The 14,634-nt window shown below is 41.0% G+C and overlaps 1 protein-coding gene across 1 annotated transcript in view; it reads left to right on the top strand.

The window, feature by feature from the left end:
• The window catches only part of SLC3A1 (solute carrier family 3 member 1), a 55,388-nt gene that overhangs the window by 30,975 nt on the left and 9,779 nt on the right, over window positions 1-14,634 (top strand). The window contains exons 7-9 of the mRNA XM_081265070.1: window positions 7,860-7,979; window positions 9,177-9,301; window positions 10,801-10,996. Of these exons, the coding sequence (XP_081121196.1) occupies window positions 7,860-7,979; window positions 9,177-9,301; window positions 10,801-10,996 (441 nt within the window). The remainder of the gene's footprint in view (window positions 1-7,859; window positions 7,980-9,176; window positions 9,302-10,800; window positions 10,997-14,634) is intronic.

Raw genomic sequence — 14,634 nt, 5'->3', positions numbered from 1 at the left:
AAGCATAAGAGGTCTTAATTTTAATATGTCCAATTTCACTTTTTTTCTTTTATTGTATTGCTATCAAAAGCTCAGTCCTTGTCCCCAGTGACAATTTAATAAGGAAGAGACATGGTTTTGAGAAAAAGGAAAAAGAAGGTTTATTGCTTTGCTAACAAATGAGAAGCACAGGGGATTCTTGTCCTAGAGTCTGTGATTCTCTCCATAAGGGAAAGCAGAGGGCTTTTAAAGAAGCTCTTTAAAGGCTGCTTTCCAGGTGCGCCCTGATGGTGTGTTGAAATTCACTTGTTAATTTGGGAGATAGTCACTTCCTAGATCTTCAGGAGATGTCTCTTTCCTGTGGTGTGCTCAAGGACAGATAACAAGGCCTAGGATGGGAAAAGGTAATCTTGTTCCACACCCTTAGGGAAGGGGAGAGGGAGAAGAGAAAAAGAAAAATATGTTCCTTTTAAAATAAACATTAGAGTAGACCAGTGTTGCAGTATGTGCTTTCATCGTGATGTTTGTTTTATTTATTTTTTAAAATTTATTTATTTTAATTAGGTATATATGACAGCAGGATGCATTTTGATTCATTGTACACAGTTGCAGCACAACTTTTCATTTCTCTCTACATGATGTAGCATCACACTATGTGCAGTCATACACATACCTAGGGTAATAATGTCCATCTCATTCCACCATCTTTCCTGCATCCATACCCCCTCCCCTCCATTTTTCCCATGCACCCGCCACTACTCCCATAAGGATCAGCTTCCACTTATCAGAGAGAACATTTGGCCTTTGGTTTTTTAAATCTTGGCTTACTTTGCTTAGCATGATATTCTCCAACTCCAACTATTTACCTGCAAATGCCATAATCTTATTCTCTTTTAATGCTGATTAATATTCCATTGTATGATGTATATATACACCACAGTTTCTTTATTCATTCATCTATTGAAAGGCATCTAGGTTCGTTCCACAGTTTAGCTATTGTGAAGAGAGCTGCTATAAACATTGATGTGGCTGCATTTGTTTTATTTTTTTGTAGTACTGGGGATTGAACCCAGGGACACTCTACTACTAAGCTACATCCTTAGTCCTTTTGTTTTTGAGACAGGCTTCAATGAATTTCTGAGTCTGGCCTTGAACTGGTGATCCTCTTGCCTCAGCCTCCCAAATCTCTGGGATTACAGGTTTGGCCACCATGTCTGGCTTTTCATTGTCATATGTAAGAACTGTCACCTAATACCAAATTACAAAGATGTATTTCTGTTTTCTTCTAAGGGTTTTATGATTTCATCTCTTATATTTTAGGTGGTCTCTGATCCATTTTTTGTTACCTTTTTAAAAAATCGTTTTGTTAATCTTTCTGTGTGACGTGAGAGTAAGGGGTCCAACATCATTATTTTGCATGTGGCTTGGTCATCCAGTTAGCCAGAAATGTATATTAAAAAAGACTAATGTTTCCACATTAAATTGCAACTCTAATTGAAAGCCAACTGGCCATAGATGTATAGGCTTATTTATTTTTAGACTTGCAACTCTGTGCCATTCATGTTTATGTCTACTCTTATGGCAGCACCACACCGTCTAGAAATGTTTAAGCTAGTGTCATTCATTTTGTCACAATGTGCCAGCCAAAACACTAATGATTCTTTGACTAACCTGGCTGTTCATTTATAGGTATCCAAGAAGTTAGATTTGTGACTAGGATTCTGATTCCCTAGTCCCTTAGAATGAAAGTCTTCAAGTAAGGGATCACTACTACCCCTGGTTAACAGGTTAGACATTATTTAAAAGGCAGGTTTGGAAGATTTACTATTAGAAGTAAATAAGAAATAAGGAGAAGCTGAGAGGGGGTGTACTTTGTTCCTGGAAATGGATCTTTCACTTGAAGAGGACTTCCAACATCCTCCTGCCCCTTATCTCTGCAGTAGAGTTAATAACAGGTTAATCATTTGCAATTCAGATAGTTTGTGGCCAGGAGGCATTTGGAATGACTCCTGCTTGCATTCCAACTGGCACCAGTGAAGTCAGAGCCTTTGCCTTCAGCTCCTGGCAGTTCAGTTATCTGCACAGGGGGAGGCTACCCTACAGGGGTGTGTGACGTGAGAACACCCTCCAGCATGAACACCCTCCCCTCTCCTCAGTCTCCTCCTTTCCCACTGGCTATCAGGGGACTTGGCCTGCCCCTGGCCTCCCAGTGCTTGAGTGCCTGACCCTGATAATTATACTGATACTGGAGAAATCAGGAAGCCTTCTCAGAGAAGTTGGGGGCTTCTGTTTGTATAGTAGCATTTATACATTTCCAGTCACTTTGAGTTTTACTTACCTCCAAATCATTTTTTGGATAAATAGGAAACAATTACAGTAAGGTGAAGTGGCCCACTAGGACAGTCATATAGCAAGGAAGAGACTCCAGGTGGCCTGGCTCCATGTCTGGCTTGGTGTGATCCTGACCTGCCACATGGGAATACTCAGCTCTGGAGTGGGGACCCCTGGGGAGTCATGATACTCCCTGCAGCTGGGGATGAGAAGCCAAGAGGCACTCCCAGCTTAAGATGGAACCCAGAGCATAAGCACAGGTTCTGCTTTTCCCTTACTGAACACAATGCTGCTGGAGGTGGGCAGCTCAATTTAAAACACAGTTCACTCATAGCCAGGTGCGGTGGCTCATGCCTGCAATCCCAGCCATTTGGGAGTCTGAAGCAGGAAGATCACAAGTTCAAGGCCCTGAGCAATTCAGTGAGACCTGTCTCTAAATAACATACCACATAGAGCTGGGGATGTGGCTCAGTGGTTGAGTGCCCCTGGGTTCAATCCCTGATACCAAAAAAAAAAAAAAAAAAAAAAGGGACAGGGGATATAGTTCAGTGATAAAGCCTCCCCATTGGTTCAATCCTTAGTACCAAGAAATTAAAAATGAAATAAAATACAGTTCACTCACTACCTCCTTTAAACACTAGCTCTACTTGAAGATAATTATACCCTTTATTACACCTTCTATATACCAGGTGCTCTGTTATGATCATGTACTCATTTCACTGTGTTTTAGTCAGCTTTTTTTTTTTTTCCCCTCTGTGACTAAAAGTCCTTACCAGAACAATTTTAGAGGAGGAAAAGTTTATTTAGGGGCTCACACTTTCAGAAGTCTGAATCCATAGAAAGTTGGCTTCATTCCTTAGGGCTCAAGGTGAGGCAGAACAAGCATGGCAGAGAGTGTGTCGGAGGAGAGCAGCTCACAGGATGATCAGGAAGCAGAGAGATCTTCCCATTGCCAAATATGAACATATACTCCAAAGCCATGCCCCAGTGCTCCACCTCCTTAGCCACATCCTACCTGCCTTCAGTTACCACTCAATTAATCCCATCAGGTGATTAATTCACTGATTAGGTTAAGACTTTCATAACCCCATCATTTCTCCTCTGAACCTGCTTACATTGTCTCACTCCTGAGCTTTTGGGGGATACCTCACATCCGAACCATAACACACTGTATGTGTAGTGTGTTGGCCGTGTGCTAGGAGTAGGGTGGTTGAAAAGATACATTTTGTGACTGTCATGGGACTTGTATTGTGAGGGAAGGTAACAAACAGTGATTACAATAGAGTGTTCTGAGTGGTCATGACCGTGGAAGTAGGAGTAGAGAGGACTGGCACCTCACCCAGACAGAGTGGGGGAGATCAGGGAAGGATCAGTTTGCACAGGAGCCAATGATGTCAGGGATGAACTGGAGCAAGCCAAGGGAAGAGGCATGGGTGGGGGTGTTTCAGGGAGAGCATGAATCATGGCACGGCAGTGGTGCTGGGAGTTATCAATATGGCTGGAACATGGTGTATAGAGAGAGTGATCTGATCCAGTGAGACTAGAGTGGTCAGCAGGGGCTGAGTCATGGGCAGCACTGAAAGTTCTGGTAAGGATTTGAATTTAAAAGGTTTTAGGCAGGAATATTTGCATATTGAATAATCAATGTAGTTTTTGGGAATGGGTTTGAGTAAGTCAGGTTTGGAGGCAGAGGGCTCAGAGAGGGGGGCAGTGCAGTAACATGGAAATACTTGGACCAGCAAAGGTGTTGTAGGGTGTAGAGAAGTCATTAGAACTTAAGAGTTCAATATGAGTTCCAGGTTTCAGAGTTGAATACTGGGTGGGTTGTGGTGCCATTTGCTAAACTGGAAGATGCAAGAATAGGAAGGAGGGCATTGTTGGGTGGAGTTTGAGCTCATTGTGAGACATCCAAGGGTCCAGTGGAGAGCTGGATATAAGGATATGGGAATTGGGGAGTTGTTCTCTAGGCATAAAGTTTGGGATTTGTTGACATATGGATGATGCCAGTGTGTGACTCCTCACGATGCAGACTTCACTCTCATTCCATCAAGAGTTCACTGAGGGCCAGGTGCTGTGTCAGAGGCTAAGGTAACAGAACCAACAGCCACTCTTGCCCTCAAGAATTTTCCAGTGAGGTGGAGGAGTCCTTTGTGACCGTTGGTTTATAAGGGAGGGTGGCAGCAGGCTCTGCTTCTGTCCCATGTTGCTGGAACAAGGAGCAAGCTACTTGACAAATGTTTTTAGGCTGCTAGCTCCCAGATTTATATCTGTGATCACAGCCCTGCCCTAAGCTCCACTTTTTTTTTTTTTTTTTTTTTTTTGGTACAGAGGATTGAACCCAGGGATGCTCAACCACCAAGCCACATCCTCAGCCTTTCTTATATTTTAGAGACAGCATCTCACTAAGTTGCTTAGGGCCTTGCTAAATTGCTGAGCTAGCTTTGAACTCACTATCCCCTGGCCTCAGCCTCCCAAGGTGCTGGGATTCCAGGTGTGTGTCACCATGCCCAGCTCTAAGATCTAGATTTCACAAGCTACCAGCCACCTTAGCATCCCCTCCTACATGTGCAGCAGACACCTCAAACTTGATGTGTCTAAGTCAGAACATTCCATCTTTCTCCCTCAACCAGCTGTTGCCTCTGGTGAGTGGCACACTGTCACTCAGTTCAAGAACCTAGGGGTTAGTCTTGACCCCTCTTTCTTTCACAATGCCCACACACCACCAGCAGACCGGGGAGCTCCACCCTCAGAGCAGATTCAACATCTGCCTCTTCCACATTGTCTCCCCACTCCAAGCCACCAGGGTAGGCTCCTAAAAGGAGTCCTCAAGGCTGGGGTTGTGGCTCAGAGGTAGAGCACTTGCCTAGCACACGTGAGGCACTGGGTTCGATCCTCAGCACCACATAAAAAATAAAAAATATGGGGCTGGGGATGTGGCTCAAGCGGTAGCGCGCTCGCCTCGCATGCGTGCGGCCCGGGTTCGATCCTCAGCACCACATACCAACAAAGATGTTGTGTCCGCCGAGAACTAAAAAAAAATAAATATTAAAAAATAAAATAAAATAAAATAAAAAATAAAGATATTGTCCACCTATAACTAAAAAATAAATATTTAAAAAACAAAAAGAATCCTCAGGATTATTTAATTTTTTTCTTTTGGCAACAGTTTTTTTTTTTTTAAAGAGAGAGTGAGAGAGGAGAGAGAGAGAGAGAGAGAGAGAGAGAGAGAGAGAGAGAGGAGAATTTTTAATATTTATTTTTTAGTTCTCAGCGGACACAACATCTTTGTTGGTATGTGGTGCTGAGGATCGAACCCGGGCCGCACACATGCCAGGCGAGCGCGCTACCGCTTGAGCCACATCCCCAGCCCCAGATTTTTAATATATAATTCACATACCATAAAATTTACCCAAAGTATACAGTTTCAGTTTTTTAGTGAGTTCATAAAATTGTAGAACCATTATCACAGCCTAATTTTAGAACATTTTCATCACCCCAGAGAAGAAAGCTCGGATGCTTTAGCACTCATTGCTCACCCATTATCCCAACCCCTGGCAACCACTAATGTACTTTCTGTCTCTGTAGATTTGCCCGTTCTGGACATTTTATATAAATAGAGTCCTACGATATTTATCCTTTGTGTCTTTCTTTCATTTAGCAAAATGTTTCCAAGATTCCTCTTAAGTTGTAGCATGCATCAGTATTCTGTACCTTTTATGGACAGATAATATTCATTATATGGCTGTGTCTTGGGAGGTGATTTCAGCTTCTTGGCTTTTATGGATCATGCTGCTGTGAACCTCCACTGTGCACATGGTTTGGTGGGGACACACATTTTCACCTCTCTTGGATATGTACCTAGGTGTGGAATTGCTAGGTAGGTCTCAGCGTAACCTCCTATTTCACTTTTTGAGGAGACGTCAGACTGACCGGTTTGTTCTGCATACATCAAATCTTTGAAAGTGTAAGACAAACCATAGGCTTTTCTGCTGAACACCCTCCAGGGGTTTCCTATCCCTGTGCCCAACAGATCCCAAGTTGTTCCCAATAACTACTAAGCTAGATGTGATGAGTCCAACCACACTGTCCCCTCTTTTCATTGCTCAAGGAATCTGTGCTCTTCCATGTACCTACACACGGCACCATACCTTCCCATGATTCCATACCTCCCCATGGACCATGCCTCCTCGTGGCTTCTCCCTCATTTCTTATTTTCCCTGTTGAAATGTTGCCTACACAATCTAAACTCGCTCTTTGGCCCCCTTTACCCTGCATTTTTTTTCTCATGGTACCTCTAAATTACTCACTACATCATTTGTGGGGCCACATGCAAAATGAAAGTTCAGGGTCCCTTGTTCTAAAATCATTGAAAAGTTCATAACAATGAAATCAAGAGCTGGAGTATTAAACCAAGCTCGAGGCCCTTCTGAGCCAGGGGCCCAGTGCAGTTGCATAGATCACACACCCATGCCTCCAGCCCTACACCTGAGACTGCCTGGAAGGAAAGGAAATCCCGTTTCTCCGCCTCCCATTCATGCATATCCAGAAGCTGCCTCCTCTATCCTCTCCGTGTTTCTCACGTCCCATTTCCTTCTTCTCAAGCTCCTTCCTTGAGGGCCATGTTTGCAGTCTTGGTTTCATCTCTTCGGTCATTGGACTCAGCATTGGAGTCCGGACAGGCCAGCACAGCAGGTGTGCCAGGGAAGAGGCTGGGCACGCAAAAGCTACCTTCTCTTTAGCAAGGATGTGTTGGGAATCAGGCAGGGGTGTAGAGAAAGCCAGGGACATTCACTCTGGTGTCCATCAGACATCTTTGGAAGATATTCTGTCATGAAAGAATCTAATAAAATGTATGAAAACTATTTTAGCTGGGGTCAATTTCTTTGTGAAGGACAATAAAATAGTGGCTTCTTTGGATAAAGTGCTATTTACCTTTTATTATCTGAGGGTATTCAAGATGTTTGCAGCTGAGTTCTACCACCTGATCTTCACTCTTTTTCTTCTTTGTTTTCCTGGTTGATGGTTGATTCTTTCTGCTTGGTCTTGTGTTTCTTCCATAGTGCTCTCAATAGGAAATCCTTGACCACCCAAGCTCTTCACCTTTCACTTGCCTTCCTGATAAGGAGTGAAGCATTTAACTCTTGAACAATTGGTTATTACTTTGAGCTGGAGTGATAGTTAAGGAGTTGGGCAAGATGGAGATGAGGTACTGTCCCAGATTCTCTGGAGTCCTATCTTTCATGATGGTTTCTTAAGTTTTGATTGGATTCTCTAAACTTTGGAAATATGCTCATCATATCAGTTATAAATGTAATTATAACTCCTAATTCAAATATGAAGGAGGTGTGGGTATCCCTAAAGGAAGTTACTTGAGAGTTCATTATACTAAGACAGTTACAAGAAATTAATAAATAGCCGAATGCATGGATATTGTGTTTGTTTTGTATGTGGCAATATCTATTTATGATGGAAAGTCATTTGCAAAAAAAGCCTTTATTAATCATTATGATTATCATGTGTAACTAAGTGTTTTGCTTCTTCCTGTTTAGGAAATAATACAGTTTTGGCTTGCAAAAGGTGTTGATGGCTTTAGTTTTGATGCTGTTAAATTTCTTCTAGAAGCAAAGCATCTGAGAGATGAGATCCAAGTAAATAAGTCACAAAGCCCGGTAAGATCTTAAAATTTCTGAAAATGCATCAGGGTTTCCCTTATTAGCCTGAGGTGCCAATTACAAAGGCAAGTCCTGTGCCATCTGTGGGAGGTACCTAGCCACACTACTTCTTAGGAGGCATGGGGGTTTCTAATTCAGGCACTCAGACGTTTTCTTCTGCTGGCTTTTTCCAGAGTAAGGGATCCCTGGAGGAGTTATTCATCTTTGTCCCTTCATGAAGGTTCTGAGGGCACAGAGTGAACTCTACCAAGGACCTAGAATGGAGGACAGTTTGCTCACTGAGATTTTATCATCTCACTCAAGCTCAAGTGAGGAGGTCCCCAGCATCTTTTCTAGTTAGTTGTTCCAGGTTAGATAGACAGAAGGGAAGGGAACAGGCATTGGCCGGGTGTCCATGGTATGCAACATGCACTTTTATAGTGCATTGAAGTCTTGTAACCGCCTATTAGAGAAGTTTCATGATCCCCCATTTACCAAACCTTAGAGAACTTAGCATATCAACGGTTATAGAAGTGATAAACAGATTTCTGAACCATGCCTATCTCACTATGAATCAGGACTCATTATGTACACTATAGTGCACTAATAAAAAGTATGGAAGGCAAAAAAATCTACCACATGGACCTCAAGTTAGGTTGGCCAGTTCAGTCAGTCCGTGTCCCAACCCAGGACCTAAAACCTTGGCTTGTATGGGATGTAGTCTTTTGTTTTTGATTCTTATAATCCTAGGAAGGCAGAGAAATGAATATCAGGAAAAACCTGAAACCCTGAGAAACTGTAATAGTAAAAATGAAAGATAAATATGGTAAAGAAACTAATTTAAATACAAAATACTGATATCTGTGTGAATAGATAAAAGTATAATGATGAGCTCTATAATCCTTAGGATCATTTGCTTGCCTTTATAAGTGTCTGAAGCACTTACACAATCATGTAGGTAGGAGGACTTTGTTAACTAATTATTGTTTACTAGATTTATAAAGTTGACAATTAATCAAATGAAGTACTAATAGTTGTGAATACTGTCTGTCAGTCCACAAACCCTTGAGCATGGGAGGTCTCGCCAGGATCATCTCTGAGCATCTCTTTTGCTCAGCTTGATCCCTTTGAAGAGACTGTCTGTATTCATATGGAGCTGGCTGTGGGTATGTGACATGTGAAATGATGGCATTCCTGTTGTCCTGGTTTTCAAAGGACACTGTCACACACTACTCAGAGCTGTATCACGACTTCACCACCACGCAAGTGGGAATGCACGACCTTGTCCGGAGCTTCCGGCAGACCATGGACCAATACAGCCGGGAGCCTGGCAGATACAGGTGACCACAGGACTGCGTTTGTTCTTTATAGGCACAGAGTGTGATCTGTAGTTTAAACCTCACATGGTTGTGAGGCATAGTCTGAGCTCCAAGTCATAATTTAATAAGACTGCATAATTTTATTTCAGCTAGGTTATGCCAGGGTCTGATATATCTTGTCACACAGCTGATTTTCAGTTTCTTCTTTTGTGGGATTTTGCTAATGATAGCACTGATTTCAGAGTTTTATAAAAATTAAATTAATTTAAAAGGTAATTTAGTAGTTAAGTGTTAGCCAGGAACTATTATTTTTATCATTATTACTGGGACTATATTTCCCTGTAGAGTATGAATCCAAATGTTGGAATCATCCTGTCAGTATATCACAATGCTTAGAAACATAGCTTTGGACTCAGATGGGCTTGAGGTGGAATCTGGCTCCGTAGCTGGTTGGTCTTGGGCTGGTTGGTTAACATAAGTCTGTTTTTTCATCAATAAGAAGGTAATGGTAGGGGCTGGGGATATAACTCAATTGATAGAGTGCTTGCCTTGCATGCACAAGGCCCTGGGTTCAATTCCCAGAAGCACCATCAAAGGAAAAAAAAAAAAACCCAAAGGTAATAGTAATAACCTTTTAAAAGGTTATTATAAGATAAATGAGATAATGTACATAAAGCATCTAAAATAGTGCCTGGCATATAATATTCTACAAAATTAACTCAAGGTTAATCTGAAAATTTTGGACCATTTTTGATTTATGATTTTTGGATCAGGAATTTTCAACTAGTAAAAGTCTAGGTAAATACTATAAAATCTTAAAAAAAAAAAAAAAACCCTCCAAAATCTGAAATACTCTGGTCCCAAGAATTTTGGTTAAGGGATACTTAACCTGCGTTAGTTTGTACTGGTCACCCAATAGAATCAATAGAAAAAGAAGCTTAAGAAATTTTCCCTCCTTGAAGTGGTGCTCTGATTATCATCTCCACTTTCTAGATGAGGAGACGAAGCTCTGAGCACGCTGGTGATGGTCCCGTGGGTAGTGATGGCAAAGATGGGATGTGAACCAAGGCACTGGGCCCAAGATTGTGCAGTGACCCATTAATACACTGCCCTAGACACCACAGGTGACCCACTGTGACCTTTCTTGGCTACCTGGCTTGACTGCTTTCTTTTCTTTTCTTTTTTCTTTTTTTGTAAAGAGAGAGTGAGAGAGGAGAGAGAGAGAGAGAGAGAGAGAGAGAATTTTTTAATATTTATTTTTTAGTTCTCGGCGGACACAACATCTTTGTTGGTATGTGGTGCTGAGGATCCAACCCGGGCCGCACGCATGCCAGGCGAGCGCGCTACCGCTTGAGCCACATCCCCAGCCCTTGACTGCTTTCTAATGAGCCCTGCCCCTATCTGGCTAATAGTGTGTGTTTAGCCCCCACATTTTAAAAATAAGATATAAACAAGATGCAGAGTCTTTAGCCAGTCTCCTGACAGGCCCTGAGGGCCTCAAACCCTGCCAACTCTGACAGGTTCATGGGAGCCGAAGCCCAGGCAGAGAGCATCGACAGGACCATGATGTACTATGGGTTGCCATTTACCCAGGAAGCGGATTTTCCCTTCAACTATTACCTCACCACACTGGACAATCTTTCTGGGAACATTGTGCATGAAGTCATCACATCCTGGATGGAAAACATGCCAGAAGGAAGGTGGCCTAATTGGATGGTAAGTCCTTGTGCCCATCTTGAGCCCTTTGAAGAGGCCATCTGTATACACATGGAACCAGCTGTGGTTCCATGATGTAACATGATCGTTTTCATGCTGTCCTGGTTTTCCAAAGACTCAGTCCCCTGCGTGGAGGACCAGTATCATGACTTAACACCACATTGTTGTTGCACTTGCTGGACAGAAACACTAGGTTACACTAAAGTTATAAAAAAAATAAAAAATAAAAAAAATCTGATCCAGGTGTAGTGACTTAATTATAGTAAGCCCTAGTTAATTTATTATTGAAGAAAGAGAAAAAGATTTTTTTCCCTTGTACTGGGGATTGAACCTGAGGCACTTAACTACTGGGCCATCCCCAGTGCATTTTCTTTTTTTGGTACTGGGGAGTGAACCCAGAGGTGCTTTACCACTGAGCTATAAGCCCACATCCCCAGCCCTTTTTTATTTTTTATTTTGAGACAGGGTCTCACTAAGTTGCTTAGGGCCTCACTAAATTTCTAAGGCTGGCCTCAAACTTGTATCCTCCTGCTATAGGTGTGCATCACCACGAGCAGCTTGCTTTCACATTTTTTTTTAAATTTGTTTAGTTGTTGTTGGACTATTATTTTATTTATTTGTATGCGGTGCTGAGAATCAAACCCAGTGCCTCATGCATGCTAGGCAAGTGCTCTACCACTGAGCCACAACCCCAGCTTTTACACTTTTTAAGGAGCTTTTCTGCAAAGCTTGTACCAAACTCTTCACTGTGAATTTTCTTGAGGATTCTTTTTTTTTTTCCTCTATCAGTTCCCTTTTCCCTTGCCTTTTCCTCAACTTTGTTCCAGTACCATTATAATTTTGAGACCACTGCTATTTATAGTCTGTGGTTGACCAGAATGTTGTGTGGCACATAGCTATATTTTATTCCTTTCATGTTGAATTGAATTATTTTCTTAATTTCATTTTTGATCATTCTTAGTGTATACAAATAATATAGACTTTTTTTTTTTTTTTTTTTTTTTTGGCGGGGAGTACTGGGGGGCACTTGACCACTGAGCCACATCCCCAGCCCTATTTTGTATTTTATTTAGAGACAGGGTCTCACTGAGTTGCTTAGCACCTCACCATTGTTGAGGCTGGCTTTGAACTCGAAATCCTCCTATCTCAGCCTCCCGAGCCACTGGGATTACATGTGTTTGCCACTGTGCCTGGTTTAGTATAGGCTTTTATATATGATCTCATATCCTGCCTGCAACACCAATGAACTTATTAGTTTCTAAGTTTATTATGCATTCCTGAAAAATTCTTTTGTGGCTTTTATTATGGCAAAATACACATAAAATTTAAAATAAATGTGCAATTTATTGATATTAAATACATTCACAAGTTGTTTAATTATCTATCACTATTATCCATTTCTAGAACTTTTTCATAATCCCGAACAGAAAAGTTATATAGTAATCTCTTATTCCTACTTCCAAACTCTTGTTTCTTCCATTCTGTTTTATGCTTGTATTTTACGAGTACCTCATATAAGTGGATTCACACAATATTTGTCTTCCTGTGACTGGCTTATTTAATCAAATCTATGTTTTCAAGATTTTTTCATACTGTAGCGTATATCAGCATTTCATTCTTTTTTATGGTTGCATAATATTCAATTGAGTGTAGATACCATGTTTTATTCATTCCATCATCTCTTGATGCCCATTGGGGTGTTTCCTCTTTATGGCTATTGGAATGTCATGAACTTTGGTATATGGTATCCATTTTAGCCCCTTTCTTCAATTCTTTTGGATACCTACATGGAAGTGGAATTGCTGGATCATACAGTACTTCTATGTTTAACTTTGAGGAACTGCCATATTATTTTCTATTGATCCCCCTCCCCACCCCAATTTTACATTCCTAGCAGCCATGTAAAAGGGTTCTAGTTTCCCATATCCTTAATAACTAATTTTCTGTGTTTTGAAAAAAAATCATACCCATCACAGTAGGTGTGAAGAGGTATGTAAAAATTGTCTTTCATTATTGGAGAATATTTTGCTAGATATAGATATTTTGTTTTTTCCCTTTCATTCAAGATGTCATCACATTGCCTTCTAGCCTCCATAGTTTCTGATGACAAGTCAGTTGTTAATCTTATCGAGGATTACTGATATGTGATGTGCTAATTTTCTCTTGCTGCTTTCATCAGCATTATTTTTGTGTTTGGGTGGTACTGGGGATCCATGCTAGGCAAGCACCCTACCACCAAGCCTCATCCCCAGCTCTCTCTGTGCCTTTGACAGTCTGATGTGTCAAGGTGGGGATTCTGATATGCAGATTGTTTTTCATCCGCTGTGGGAAGTTGTTGCCTGTTGTTTTTTCAGACATTCTTTCTTTCCCCTTTTCTATCTCTTCTTGTTTTGAGACTTCCTTTATGTGTATGTTGGTGTATATGATGGTATCCCACAGGTCTCTGAGATCTGCTCATTGTTCTTCATTCTTTTCTTTCTGATTGTTTCAGTTGAGATTTTCTCAATTGACCTTTGTGTTTTCTGATTCCTCTGCCAGTTCAAATCTGTCAAACCCTACTAGGAAAGTTTTTATTTGTTATACTTTACAACTCCCAAATTTGTTTCTTTTTCATAATTTCTCTATTGATAATAATGAGTAATATCTAATGGATGTGACACTGTTTCCCATATTGTCTTTAAATTCTGTAGCTATAACTTAGTTCTTTTTTAAAATATTTTTTTAGTTATACATGGATACAATATCTTTATTTTGTTTATTTTTATGTGGTGCTCTGAGAGATCAGATCCTTGTCAGGTCTTTATTTTTATGTGGTCCTGAGGATCGAACCCAGGGACTCTCACATGTGAGATGAGCACTCTACCACTGAGCCACAACCCCAGCCCCTATAACTTAGTTCCTGGAAAACATAATAGCTGATTTAAAGTCTCTAGTAAGTCAAATGTTTGGTTTCCCACAGCAACATTTTTTTTTTTTACCTTTTTTTTTTTATTATTTTATTGTTGGTTGTTCATTACATAGTTCTTAATATACCATATTTCACAGATTGATTCAAGTGGGTTATGAACTCCCATTTTTACCCCATATACAGATTGCTGTGTCACATCAGTTACATTTCCATTGATTTACAAATTGCCTTTCTAGTGACTGATGTATTCTGCTGTCTATCCCATTCTCCACTATCCCCCCTCCCCTCCCCTCCCTTCCCCTCCCCTTCTCTCTCTCCACCCCCTCTACTGTGAATCGTTTCTTACACTTATATAATTTCTCTCCTACTCCTCCTTTCCTCTTATATGTAATTGTGTATAACCCTGAGTCTCACCTTCCAATTCCATGCAATTTCCCTTAACTCTCCCTTTCCCTCCCACCTATCATCCCTGTTTAATGTTAATCTTCTTCTCCAGCTCTTCGTCTCTACCCTGTCCTTGGTTACTCCCCTTATATCAAAGAAGACATTTGGCATTTGTTTTTTAAGGATTGGCTAGCTTCACTTAGCATAATCTGCTCTAATGCCATCCATTTCCCTCCAAATTCTATGATTTTGTCATTTCTTAATGCAGAGTAATACTCCATTGTGTATAAATGCCACATTTTTTTAATCCATTCATCTATTGAAGGGCTTCTAGGTTGGTTCCACA

This window comes from Spermophilus citellus, assembly GCF_964194105.1.
Source record: "Spermophilus citellus genome assembly, chromosome: 13".
Taxonomy (NCBI): domain Eukaryota; kingdom Metazoa; phylum Chordata; class Mammalia; order Rodentia; family Sciuridae; genus Spermophilus; species Spermophilus citellus.
Note: the sequence above shows the minus strand (reverse complement) of the source record. Positions and strands in the feature narration are given on the sequence as shown.